Source organism: Ovis aries, chromosome 9 (assembly GCF_016772045.2).
Source record: "Ovis aries strain OAR_USU_Benz2616 breed Rambouillet chromosome 9, ARS-UI_Ramb_v3.0, whole genome shotgun sequence".
Classification (NCBI taxonomy): domain Eukaryota; kingdom Metazoa; phylum Chordata; class Mammalia; order Artiodactyla; family Bovidae; genus Ovis; species Ovis aries.
This window is the reverse complement of record NC_056062.1, coordinates 93,951,472-93,964,642: the sequence shown is the minus strand read 5'-3', so window position 1 is coordinate 93,964,642 and position 13,171 is coordinate 93,951,472. Positions and strand designations below refer to the sequence as shown.

At 44.3% G+C, this 13,171-nt stretch overlaps 1 protein-coding gene across 24 annotated transcripts in view; it reads left to right on the top strand.

Annotated features, from left to right (window-relative positions):
* ENPP2 (ectonucleotide pyrophosphatase/phosphodiesterase 2) overlaps positions 1-13,171 on the top strand; it is a 155,270-nt gene that overhangs the window by 92,468 nt on the left and 49,631 nt on the right. For all 24 annotated transcript variants that reach the window (XM_060393988.1, XM_060393987.1, XM_060393986.1 and 21 more), the window contains 2 exons: positions 6,893-6,948; positions 11,973-12,038. In XM_060393988.1, coding sequence (XP_060249971.1) covers positions 6,893-6,948; positions 11,973-12,038 — 122 coding nt within the window. The remainder of the gene's footprint in view (positions 1-6,892; positions 6,949-11,972; positions 12,039-13,171) is intronic.

Sequence of the window (13,171 nt, the reverse complement as noted above, 5' to 3'; positions counted from 1 at the left end):
TGCCCAGTGAAGCGAAGCCTCCGTCTGAGCTGTTCAGTTGTGTCCTCGCCCACTCCCCAAGTTGACGCGTTTCACCAAGCTTAGCGATTCCCTAGTGCAGACCAGGGTTTGCCGTGAAACCGATTTGTGTTTCTGTCTGTCTTCTTGAACAAGAGGCCACCAAAAGCATTCCAGGGAGCGCACTAGATATAACTTAAAAGCACGTTTTATTGAAATCTGGCATGTAAGAAGACTAGATGGACCTGAACTATAAGAGACTACAGTATAAGAAACCGAAAATAGGAAAATAAACCTGTAAGAAAATAGGAACCTTTAATAAATACTGCCAGGCATTTATACCGTCCTCTCTGAGGCTTATATATTTCATAAACTCACCAGTGAAAAAATTGAAGTAGAGAAAATATTTATAAAAATCTTAGGCAATTAAGTCAAACTCAACTTACTTTAACAGTGATTAAACCATGAAAGGCACTTGGCAAACAATGTGTACGTCAGATTAAATGGGGGATAAGAACTGCTCTGTTTCTAGTTTGAAATCTAATATATGCCATGAAGCGTTTGCAGTGTCCATCTGAAAATGTGAATCACACCATGAGGCTTTCAAAAATAGTTTCTACATTTTAATTTCATTACCAAAAGCCTGATAGAGACTTCAGCAAAGGTGAGTCTGCTTTTCATTTGTTAATCTTCAGAATGCACTGCTAATAGTCGCCATTCACTGCAAGACCCTGCATTTCTCCTACATGTATTATAATGGGATTCCTTTGTATATTGTTGTTTTGAAGCTATTTACTTTTTTCTCATTACAAAAGTATGTTCCATACTCTTAATGGAGTGTCGTAAGTGCATTTGTTTCTTTGAAAAATCTCTCTGCTCTCATCCTGCTGTTTCTAATACTGAGATATCTTGGTGGGGAAAATCCCCTGTTCAGTTTAAAGCTGGACTCAGCGAAGCAGAGAGTCATTGAGACTTCAAGGGACCCACTCGGTGTGGAGATTTGAGAGATGAGGTTAGCCCCCATTATGGTGCAAGTTCTTCGAATCATAGTTTCTGGAGGAAAGCACTTCTAAGAGGACAGGATACATTGTTTTTTGGTTTTTTTCATTTAAAAGAATTTTAAAATTGAAAACAAGATTCCTGAAATCCTGTAGTGCTTTAGTGTTCACAGGTTTCACACACATGATATCATATGATCTCATAACCCTTCTTTCCTCCCTACCCGTATAGTGCCCCCTCCCTTCTCCCTCTCCAGAGTGGTGTCCAAGCTCTAGTTTGTTCTTTATGTCTGTGAATCTGCTGCTTTTTTGTTTTATTTGCTAGTTTGTTGTGTTCTTATTACTCAAGTTGCTGGGCCTACAGTGGTTTTTGGCCAGTATTGGTAATGCAGTGAATTGGTCCTGAGATCATCCTCATGAATCACTGTAGCATAAGGATGTTTCTCTGATGGCTCAGACAGTAAAGGAAGGATCTGCCTGCAGTGTAGGAGATGCAGATTCCATCCCTGGGTCGGGAAGATCCCCTGAAGAAGGTCACAGCCACCCACGCCAGTATCCTTGCCTGGGGAATGCCATGGACAGAGGAGCCTGGCGGGCTACAGCCCATGGGGTCACAAAGAGTTGGACAGACTGAACAACTAACACGTTCACTTTTTTCCGAGAAAGATGGCAAGTTCAAGAAAGAGACAGCAAAGGGGAGAATGACATTGGAGCAGCGGCAATCGCCCAGGGCAAAGCGATCGCCTTGATGGCGCTAGTCTTGGCTTACCTCTCTGTGTGATTATCTTGCTAACAGGTGACTTTTTTTTCCCCAGGAAAACTACCTTTTCTTTATTCTGTTGTTTCTTTTCCATCCATGCTATAAGTCTGTATTCTCTTTCTTTTTGCTGTATCATAGTGCTCTTGCCTGGAGAATCCCAGGGACGGGGGAGCCTGGTGGGCTGCCGTCTATGGGGCTGCACAGAGTCGGACACGACTGAAGCGACTCAGCAGCAGCAGCAGCAGCAGCAGTGTGCTTAGACCATGCTCCCCAATCCCTTGCCTACTATGCTTGCCACTCTTTTAAATTTCATTTGAAATATCCATTCCCAAGAAGCTTTCACTAAGCTTTCTCAGCTCTTAATAAACTCAGGGACCCTGTTTTGGGTTTTTGTGTTATTTCTATCATGATTATGACAACATCATTTGCAATTATTCAGATATTTGCTTTAGTCTATGGATCCCAGGAGGGCAGAGATTTGATCATTTCTCTCTTTATTCTCAGGACCCAACCCTTAGCCTGACTCATCTAGGCATCCTGTTTACCGGGCCTGAGCTTGCTCTGCACCCCCATCTACTTAATCTCATCACTTACTTCCTTCTGGCCCTCATCCCCTGGGGAGAGCCGCACTGGTTCACAATCTCTGCCACAGCATCCCCCCCCCCCCCACCGAGCCCTCACATCTTTAGTCTGTCCTGACTCTTTTTTAAAAACAATTTGTTTTGGCTGCACGGGGTCTTCTTGCTGTGTCCGGCTTTCTCTCATTGCCATGAGCCGTGGTACGCTTCTTGCGGTGTCCGGCGTCCTCTCGTGGCCGTGAGGGGTGGTTACGCTTCTTGCAGTGTCCAGCTTCCTCTGGTTGCCCTGAGCCGTGGTACGCTTCTTGCGGTGTCCGGCGTCCTCTCGTGGCCGTGAGCCGCGGTGACGCTTGGTGGCCGCTCCTGGCTTCTCCTGGTGGTGGCTCCTCTCTTGCAGACCGAGTCTCTCGGGCTCAGTAGTTGCGGTGCACGGGCTTAGCTGCCCCTCGGCACGTGGACTCTTCCTGGACCGGGGATCAAACCTGTGTCTCCTGCATTGGCAGGTATATGCTTATTCACCCGGCCACCAGGGGGATCCTGTTCTGACTCTTGAGTCTCAGTGACTGACTTACTCCCGCTGATACTAGGGCCCTGCCATTCCTCTGGTCCCTCAGAATTCCATTTCTTCCACTTCTGCGCTTTGGAATGCAGAAGAATAGTTTCCCTGCAGAGAACTAGGAGGAAGGCTACAATAGTAGTTCATAGTTTTCAAAAATGTGTTTTTGCTTATTTTCCTTTTGAAAACACCTTCCTTTTTCCCATAGCTGCATATTCTACTGAATTTGAGAAAGGGTTAGATTTTGTATTTAAATGCTCCTGGTCCCAGTGGGAAAGTTTTGTTTTTTTGTTTTATTTTAAATTCCCTATAACATATCAAGAAGGTACAATATTTATATTCCCATTTATTCCCTTTTCAAAATGTAGCCTCTAGGACACAAATGTTGAAAACTGTGCCTCTAGATAAAGCAAAGTAAAGAAAGAAAAACTTGGATCAAAGCCAAGAAGGCCAAACTGGTTGTCTCCTTGGCTAATTTTTTTCAAGCTGTGTAGTCTGACTCATCTCTGAGGAAATGTATATTACTTTCAGATTCCTACCGGGAAATGAAAAATTATGATTTCCACTTCTCTGAATTAACGAGAAACTAGTTTTATGATGTCTGTTTCCTGATTCTCCCCCACTTTTATAGCCCAGAAGGCTCCTTTTCATGTATCTTCCTTTGGACCAACCTTTTACTGTGCTTTTTTTCCTCTGTAATTACTAGATTTAACTTCAGGGTTCTGAAATATAATATATACGTATAACTTGCAAAGGAGCTTTTATAGCTGCTCGTGATCTGATTTAACTTCAGAAGCTTTATGCGTTCAGTCTCATACTGTTCGCCAGTCCTTTGACAGACCAGCTTCATTACTGCTAGGATTCTTTCCTTTGAGCTTTAAAAAACTTTTTTCCTAAATTTCAAGTATTCTCTCTTATTTGGTCACTTTTTGCACTTTTCTGGTCAGGTTCCCAATTTTCGTTTGGAAAATATGGCCAACGTGACTTTTACCAGGAGCAGGGAGAAATCACTTCTCTTGAAAGAAATCAAGAAAGAAAGAAAAAATTTTACCTTTGTCTTCGTAGTTCACGTTGTTGTTGTCGTTTTACAGTGGGTTAATTTTGTATCTCTAATTACCGAGATGTTGTCACTGTAAAACTTTTAAGTACAGAAAAGTATACAGAACCAACAGTCCTGATTTTGCCACCAGGATAGTTTCAACGCACATCTGTCATCCCTCCCAGTGCCTGTTGCTTATACCATTGCAGATACTCCTTTGGTGATCTTCCCCCCGAGGGTTAGGAAGCTAAAAGTTACTCATAGGGCTTCCTGTTGCTCAGATAATGCCAACCTCAGCATGCATCCCACAAGATAGCTTCTGAAAGTGTAGGGTCATCTCTTGACAAACTGTATTTACAAAAAAAAAATTTCCATTAGAAAACCCTGGGTTTATCTTACACTTCACGTCTACCAGATATTGCTTAATACAACTTCCTTGGAAACGAGGCACCAGATTTTCTAGGAAGTTGCTTGACTATGATGCATTAAGCTTATGTCTCTGAAATGAAAATAAGTATGCAAAAAGATCACTAAATATAAGAAAAAAAGACTTCCCAGTTAGCGCTCGTGGTAAAGAATCCGCCTGCCAATGTAGAAAACACAAGAGACATGGGTTCCATCCATGGGCCAGGAAGATCCCTTGGAGGAAGGCACAGCAACCCACTCCAGTATTCTTGCCTGGAGAATCCCATGGACAGAGGAGCCTGGCGGGCTATAGTCCATGGGGTCACAAACAGTCGGACACGACTGAGCACAATATCAGAAACGGACCTCTCTGGAATCTGAGGTGGTTTGAGGCCCTGCAGGATGTCCAGCGCTCGGTTTGAGTTCATCTTGCTCGTGGAGGGTCTGGCACAAGGATGAATGATGAATGAATGGATGAGGACCCACTTGAGTCCTCATTGGCCTGGGGGTACCCGGAAACGCCGGAGCTGACCTGTGAAGTGGAAGACGCGGGCGTGCCTGCTAAGGTGCTTTAGCTGTGTCCGACTGATGCTTCGGACCAACCCCCTGGGTGGTGCTCAGCGCGGTCTGAGGTCCTGACCGCTCTGGTCCATCCCCGAGGGACGAGGACATCCCTTCTTTCATGCTGATGACGCCTGCCGGCAGCTCGGGCCTCCACAAGTCCGAGAGTGTGTCTGCCCTGACCCGTCCCTCGCTCGCCCTGCAGCAGCTGTGCTGTGGGAGCTGGAGGTTTGCAGTGCTCCCGGGGGGGCTGGGAGTCCTCGCATAATTCTCCTCGGCCAGGCGTTCCTAACCTTCCTGAAACCGTGGCCAAAGTTCTGGATGCCCTGCACCTCCCAACTGCCCCTCCCCCACCCCCAAAGCAAAAGTTTTAACTGGAGTAAATAAAACACTGTCAAAATGTGGAGACGCTGAAACCAGAAAGGAGGGGGATCGCAACTCCTGGACCATTTTTGTTTGGTCTTTTGAAAAGCCAAGCTATGCTTCTTTTTCCTGTCTGCCTCCTAAAGTGAAGGGGTTTCTTCTTCCAGACTTCTGTCCAGTGGGACACAGGCATCCTGAATTGTTTTCAGTGTCCTGAAATAACTCGGGTATCTTCACGTCCATTATTGCATAATAATCAAGATGAAAATTGATCCAGTGTTTACCAAATGCTAAGACACCGTTTTTAAGGACTATGCACATATTAATTCATTACAGCTTAGAATAATCCTATGTGCTAGGTAATATTATCTACATTTTAAAGAGAGGTTGAGGCCTTAGATAGCTTCTTGGAGGATCACACGGCTGGTAAGCAACAGAGGCAGAGCCTAGAATCCGAGGAGCTGGTCCCCCCGTCAGGTTCTTCAGTGCCACAGCTCCTGGCCCCACAGCATGAGCTAGAAAGACCGTATACGCCTATACGGATGTACGTTGTGTGCACGCGTGTGGTAAGCAACACGCGTGTGGTAAGCAACACGCGTGTGGTAAGCAACACGCGTGTGGTAAGCAACACGCGTGTGGTTAGCCACTCAGCTGTGTCTCTGCAACTCTATGGACTGTAGCCCGCCGGGCCCCTCTGTCCATGGGATTCTCCAGGCAAGAGCGCTGGAGTGGGCTGCCATGCCCTCCTCTCCAGGGGATCTTCCTGACGCAGAGATCGAACCTGTGTTCCTATGTCCCCTGCATTGGCAGGCGGGTTCTTTACCATTTGCACCACCTGGGAAGCCCATATACTATGTATATATATATACATATTTGCATGTTTTATATATATACTCTGCCTATTTATCTACATATTTTTGGCCACACTACGGGGTATGGGGGATCTTAGTTCCCAGACCAGGGATCAAACCCATACCCCCTGCTGTGGAATTGCAGCCTTTGCCACTAGACCACCAGGGAAGTCCCTGAAAAGAATATTTTAGAAGACTTTATGACACGCTTGGGTCACCTAACTTATCCCAGGAACTCACTCCTAAAATTCCATTTACCAAAAGGCTAAGTAAAAGGTGCAAGCAGAATAAAAAATAATCCTCCCCCCACCCCCGTTTCATTCACCTCTTTGAAAATAAAACAAGGCAAAGCTGGGTTCCGCAATCTGGGCATCTGTGTGCCAAATTGGGGTTCTCCTCTGTAGGCTTTCAACAGTCAAGGAAACATATGGTCACTTGAGGTCCTTTGATGAGCAGAATTCTGCCATATAAGTGAAATGTTCAAAACAATGATCAGAAAGGACAGGGACAGAAGAGACTCTTGAGATGAAATAAGGGTTGTTTTTTTTAAAGCCACTGTAACCGTAGCAGAGCTTGAAAGCTTTTGCAGAGAATGTATTGAATAACATTTATGGAAAGAATAATTCTGACTTCCAGATGTGAAAAAAGAAGTTGCAAATATTGGGAGATTTATGGTAGGGTATGGGTAAAGTTTAAGATGTCTGAGCTAATATACTCTAAAACCTTTTTCTTCTTTGACCAAAAGTCAAAACATGTTCTAAGCCTCTTATATTTTCCTCATCAGCTATGGATCACAGCCGCGAAGCAAGGGGTGAACGCTGGGACGTTCTTCTGGCCTGTGTAAGTCACCTCTGTTTCGTCCATGTTTGTGAGTTACAGTTATGATTCAGTTTAAGGAATATTCAGTTTTATTTCATTTAAATGTAAATGTTAGTATAGACCAACTTATGAGTATTTTCTGACTCAAGATAACCCTCCAGGTATTTTTTGGGGGGGATCCTCTCTCTTTTTCCGTCTCAGTTCTCTTTCCCTCCCCTGTCCCTCTTTTCCCCCATATTTTCTTAACAGAATGGAAGGAGGATTTTTCTCTTCCACGTCTAGTCAGCCTTTAGATTCTTCTGTTCCTGTTTGTAGATTTTTGGTAACTTGGCACCTAGGGAATGTATATTTCTCAAACTGTTTATAGCTGTGATTTATTACAACATTCTAGAATTATTTTGGTTCATAACTTTAAAGATCAAGCGTGTTGTTGAACAGCTGATGTTGTAGCCCAGAGAATGGAAACTTCAGACAGGAGACTAAGAGGAAGTCTCTGTTTCCCCCTCATTTTCCTGCTGAACTCCAGGGTTTCCTTAATAAGAGAAAAGAAACTGCTTCTCTTCCCCACAGAGGTGATGGGGCTGATTAGTAAAGTTCATGAAACAGTCTCAAGATGAAACTTACCTAATAAAAGTGTCAACATGTTCATTATGTTTGAGGTTCCTTAGTAAGAGAAGGAATCTGTTTCAACTTTCATGGGACTTTTGTTCCCACTGAGATGTTCTTTCCATCTTGTTTTGTTTTTTTTTTTTTAAACCACCTAAAGCTGTTTCCATATTTGCCTCTTATGCGGTAACAAATATCTGACTATTCTGTAATAGTACAGTGCTGAGAGCAGCCACAGGTTCAGATTAATCCAGAATGGCACCATCTATATTCTCAAAATTCAGGAAGAAAGGTAGCTTTTTCAGATTTGAAGAGCTAAACTGAAATTGGGTTTGGTGATTTGAAGCTAAGACAGAGAGTCTCCCTTAAAAGTCTCCCCCTCTCCTTTTTAAAAAGAAATCTTGGCTGAGAAAACCTGCATGTTAGAAGTGACATGTCGATTTACCAGCTTAATCTTTTTTTAACCCTTGGCTGTCATTGATACTTACAGAAGTGATTTCTTCTCCACAACATATTTGGCTGACAGAATGAAGAGGCCCCAACAGTAGAATTAATACTTAGTCCTCACCTTACCCCCCAAAACTGCTGCAGAGCTTCATTGAAAAGGCTTAGTGTTCCGGTTCTGAATGGTAATTTTCTCCACCCATTTCAAACCTTATAAGAAGGTAGCTCTTGTGTGCTCCAAAGACGCCTGTAGTTTTGCTTTGCTTCTCAGACTATTCTTCTTTTATCTCTGTATCCTGGAAGCGACCTGGTTTCATTTTCTTTCTTTTTTAAAAAAAGTGTCTTTAGAACTAAAAAAAAAATGGTCACGCTTCCAGGTATTTATTGGAATATATGTCAAGGAAAGCTACACATCATCCATACTGAAAATTTTTAAATTTAAGCAGATTCAAACGCTAGACTTAGACTTTGAAAGTCATCTTTTTAAGCTGGTTCCATCCTGCAACCTAGAATTAGCCTTGCTTTTCAAATGGTAGTATTTCATTTCAGAATCATGCTCAGCTGTGTTTCCATTATGTTCTTCTCTATCGACTCATGCTCAGAGCAGGAGTTCCCTTTATGTATGTGTCTCAGGCTGATCCCAGTCCCAGCTCTGCTTCGCGATAGGTTGCTGACCTTGGACCAGTGTTTCAATCTCTTGACAAGTCAACGCCCTCACCTTTAAATGGGAGCGACGGTGTCTTCACCCTAGGGCATCATGAAGACAGAGTGAGTTAACTTACTCAAAGTCCTTGGTAGGGTACTTAGTACACAGAGAACAGCCAACAGATGGTACTTGTTTTCTTATTCACATTATCTCTTTCAACAAGGACCAGACAATGGCTATCTGTGTGACCTAAGGTAACTTGTTCCCCTTTAGCGCTAAATTCCTCATCTAGTTCATCTTCCTTTTTTTTTGTCTATTTCCTTTTCTTCTTCTAACGTGTCTAATGTACTTGGCCTCATGAGAAATTCTGTATCAACCAGCGATGGGGAAGACAACGGCATGAATCCCTTTCTGTCTGGAGCACAGGCTTCCTTTGTCGAATCTGTTGTACTGTGTCTGCATCCGATTTTAAACATGGCCCGGGGCCGTGTCTTTTCTAGTCTCTGAGGCTTTTTCATAAAGGCAGTCTTAGATCTACAGGGAAACTTGGAGACCACTCTGTGTGACTCCCCACGTCTGTGATCAGAACGCCAAGGCTTAGAGAGGTGAACTGTTGTGCCCAAGGTCATGATTTCAGTGGATACGCAGAGCCCCACGTGCTCATCTCACGCTCTTACCACGCTCATGCGCTCGCCCAGAAAAGAATGCTTGCCTGCTTATCTCTCCAGGCAGAGAATGGTAACTCTTCCGTATCGGTTTTTTTTTTTTTTGGTAGGGGCATCTTGTATCTTTATTTATATTCACACAAATGCCTTGAATGTAATATGCTTTTAACAGATATTTCATGAGTGAGTGTATCATTTCTGTGAGCCCGTGAATCCAGAGCGTCTCTGGTGGCTCAGATGGTAAGGAATCTGCCTGCAATGCAGGAGACCTGGGTTCAATGCCTGGGTTGGGAAGATCCCCTGGAGAAGGAAATGGCACCCCACTCCAGTGTTCTTGCCTGGAGAATCCTATGGACAGAGGAGCCTGGCGGCTACAGTCCACAGGGTTGCAAAGAGTCGGACATGACTGAGCGGCTCACACACACACACACACACACACACACACACACACACACGCGCGCACGCACAAATCCAGTCCATAACGATAGAAGCTCACGTTTTCCAATGTGCCAGACGCTATTCAAAGTGCTTTACATTGATTATCTCTTTTAATCCTTACAACCACCTTGTAAGATAGCTCATTTTATAAAGCAACAAAAGGTTAAGTAACTTGCCAAAGTCACATCACCGATGTAAACCTCAGAGCTGATGTTTTTCCCCCTTCTTGTCAAGTACCCCATCCAAAGAAGGCGTTTAAAGGGTGAGCATTCTGAGCTTGAAACACATTCTATTAATCTGTATTTTTCCAGTAGCATCAAGTGAGTCCATCAGAATCCATCTTTATGACTTAATACCAATTGCATAAAATAAAGCAGCTTGTAGGTAGGTAGTGAAGTAAGGCACAATGAAAAGACTACGACACTCGCTTTTCTTTTAAGTTAGGAAAGAATTCAAAATATGTAATTATTTTGTTCAGATACAGGGGATTTCTAAGGCTGAGGAATTAAATACCTCAGGCGATTAACCTGGCTTGGCTTTGCCTACTTCTTATTCAATTATAGGATGTAATAAGATCACGTTTATTCAGTAGCATTGGAATTTGTATAAATGAGAACTTGTTTTATGGTAAACATGATTTTGTTGGGCTGGTAGGATAGTTCTGGAGGGAGAAGTGGTTGGAGAGAGGAATGGCAGGCCCAGCGTCTCTCCAGCAAGGGTGGTGGTGATGGGGGTGGGGGGGGGGCAGACTCTGGGGGAGGCTGTTGAGTGGAGCTGCCAACGCTAGCGACCTACCATGACTCTGAAGGCCTGCCTTTCCCCCGGCTAGCCCATGCTCATGTCTACCAAAACTGAAAGCTGAAATGGCTCACCCAGTATCCCATAACACATTTTTAATAGTTAATTTTTTAGAGCAGTTTTAAGTTCACGGTAAAACTGAACAGTGGGAGCAAAGATTTCCCATATATTGGCTTGGCCCAAAAGTTCATTTGGGTTTTTCCATAACATCTTATGGGAAAACCTGAACAATTTTTTGTCCAACCCAATACCTCCATCTGTATCCCCACACTGGCACAGCCTCCCACAGTATCAACATCCCCCACCAGAGTGGAACCCTGGTTGCAAATGATGAACCTCCATCGACACGTCATTGTCACCCAGAGACCACAGTTTACAGTAGGGTTCACTCTCGGCCACAATCATTTTTACTAGCCACAGTTAAACTTGGGCTTCAGTTTAAATTTATTGTAAACACACTCCAATGCCTGATCTCGGATGAGGGAGCAGAAAAGTATGTTATGCTTCTTGTTAGGAAAAGAATAAGCAAATTTCCCCATAAAGACATCACTCAGCTTGTGAGCATCTTAATGTAACTAAGTCAATCCATGATACAGTGCTGTCGTGCTAGCCGAGGGCTCTTGAAACGAGTGCCAGACTGAGGGTAATTATATTTCAGCAGAGGAATGAGACTTAAACACAAAACTCATTGTGGATGAAGATTATGCCCTTTTTGTCAGTCTCTTAGTTATATATGCCTATTCTCGATAGATTTTTTATAGAGCTAGAAGATAATTTCCCGAATACCTTTCCTAACCCCTTATTTTATAGATGAGGAACTTGAGTTTCAGATTCAACAATGTTTATTAAGTCATATAGCTGTTTCGAGATAGCATGGTGACTAGTCTTGATGGTTAATAAAAATAAGGACTTTTTTTAGCACTTACTATGTGCTAAGCACTGTGCGTGCCTTTTGCCTGTCTTGCCTCACTTCATCCTTACAACCAAGCTGTGCGGTGTCTGTTACTATCTTTATTTTACTAATGAGTAAACTGAGGCTGAGAGAGGTCAAAGAAGTCTAGAGGTCAAGAGAGGTCGTGCTAACAGAAGGCGGACTGAGGATATAAGTCCTGGTCCCTTGCTGGCCATAGCTAATGGCTTTGCCCACTAAATAGCAAGGGTTCCGAGTCTGGGGTCCTTTTCGTCTGCAGCCAAGCCTCTGTGAGCAAGGCAGATTCTTCACTTGACTGTGAATCAGAGTTTCCAGTCTTATCTTCTGTGGCCGAGGCTGAGCAACATGACCTGTTGCAAATAGAAATGGACGTTTAAACACTAATAGGAAAAGGGATCTTTTACTTCTGTGAGGTGAACACAGATGGTGGTAAGTAGAGAGCTGTTGGCCTGGGTGCAAGGGCAGGAGCTGGTGGAGCTTCCTCCTAACCTCACGCTTACTGGTTGCCGCCCCACAGGGTGATCCCTCACGAGCGGAGGATACTCACCATCCTGCAGTGGCTGACCCTACCGGACCACGAAAGGTATCTGTCCCCCTCCCCAGCTCCCCCCTTCTTCCTTGAGTGCATTTCTGTCTCAGGGTGGAGCTGGGTGAATAGCTCGATGGACTGTGCAGGAGGGGCGCAGCCGAGGTTTGCTGTTGTTACTAGTTTTGCTGTTCTGAGCCTTAAACGCGACCTCCGTGAGAGGGATTTAGGGCATAATGGACGCAGGTTATCGAGGACCGTTTAATTACATGAATTACTCCAGCTGTTAATCCTGGTCACCACAGCAGTGCTCGAGGGAGTTCTTGGCTTTGGCAAATAAACCAGCAGCATCCCAAGAATCGGGAAAGCATGAAGACTGACTTTTGAAAAGGTTTTATTTTATCGAAGTGTAGTTGATTTACAATGCGTTAGTTTTTACTGTCAGAGAAGGCAATGGCAGCCCACTCCAGTACTCTTGCCTGGCAAATCCCATGGACGGAGGAGCCTGGTGGGCTGCAGTCCATGGGGTCGCTAAGAGTCGGACACGACTGAGCGACTTCCCTTTCACTCTTCACTTTCATGCACTGGAGGAGGAAATGGCAACCCCCACAGTGTTCTTGCCTGGAGAATCCCAGGGATGGGGGAGCCTGGTGGGCTGCCGTCTGTGGGGTCGCACAGGGTCGGACACGACTGAAGCGACGCAGCAGCAGCAGGAGCAGCCTTTACTGTGCAGGACGGTGACTCGCGTATGCGCTGTATATATGCGCACACACCTTCTTTTTCATGTCCGTTCCCATTATGGTTCATCACAGGACGTTGGCTGTAGTCCCCTGTGCTGTATATATAAACAGTCCTGTGTAAGCAGTAAGGATTGCTTATCCATTCAGTAGATAATAGCTTGCATCCGCTAATCCCAAACTCCCAATCCAGAAGACTGATTATTTTCACTTGAATGGAGTTCTTTCAGCTGCAGATTGCATGGCCCCGTGAACTCTCACTGGGTTCTATTATCTTAGGGATCGGAGACCTGAGTTTGCATTCAGATTTTCCTCCTGAGCTTTTATTCCTGAAGGTGGTAACCAGGTAGTTACCACAGTAGGGGCGGTGTAGAGGGTGGTGGATGTGGAAATAATAGAAAACAACAGAAAAAAAAAAAAAAAACCAAGAAAAAGACTTTTTCATGGTAAGAC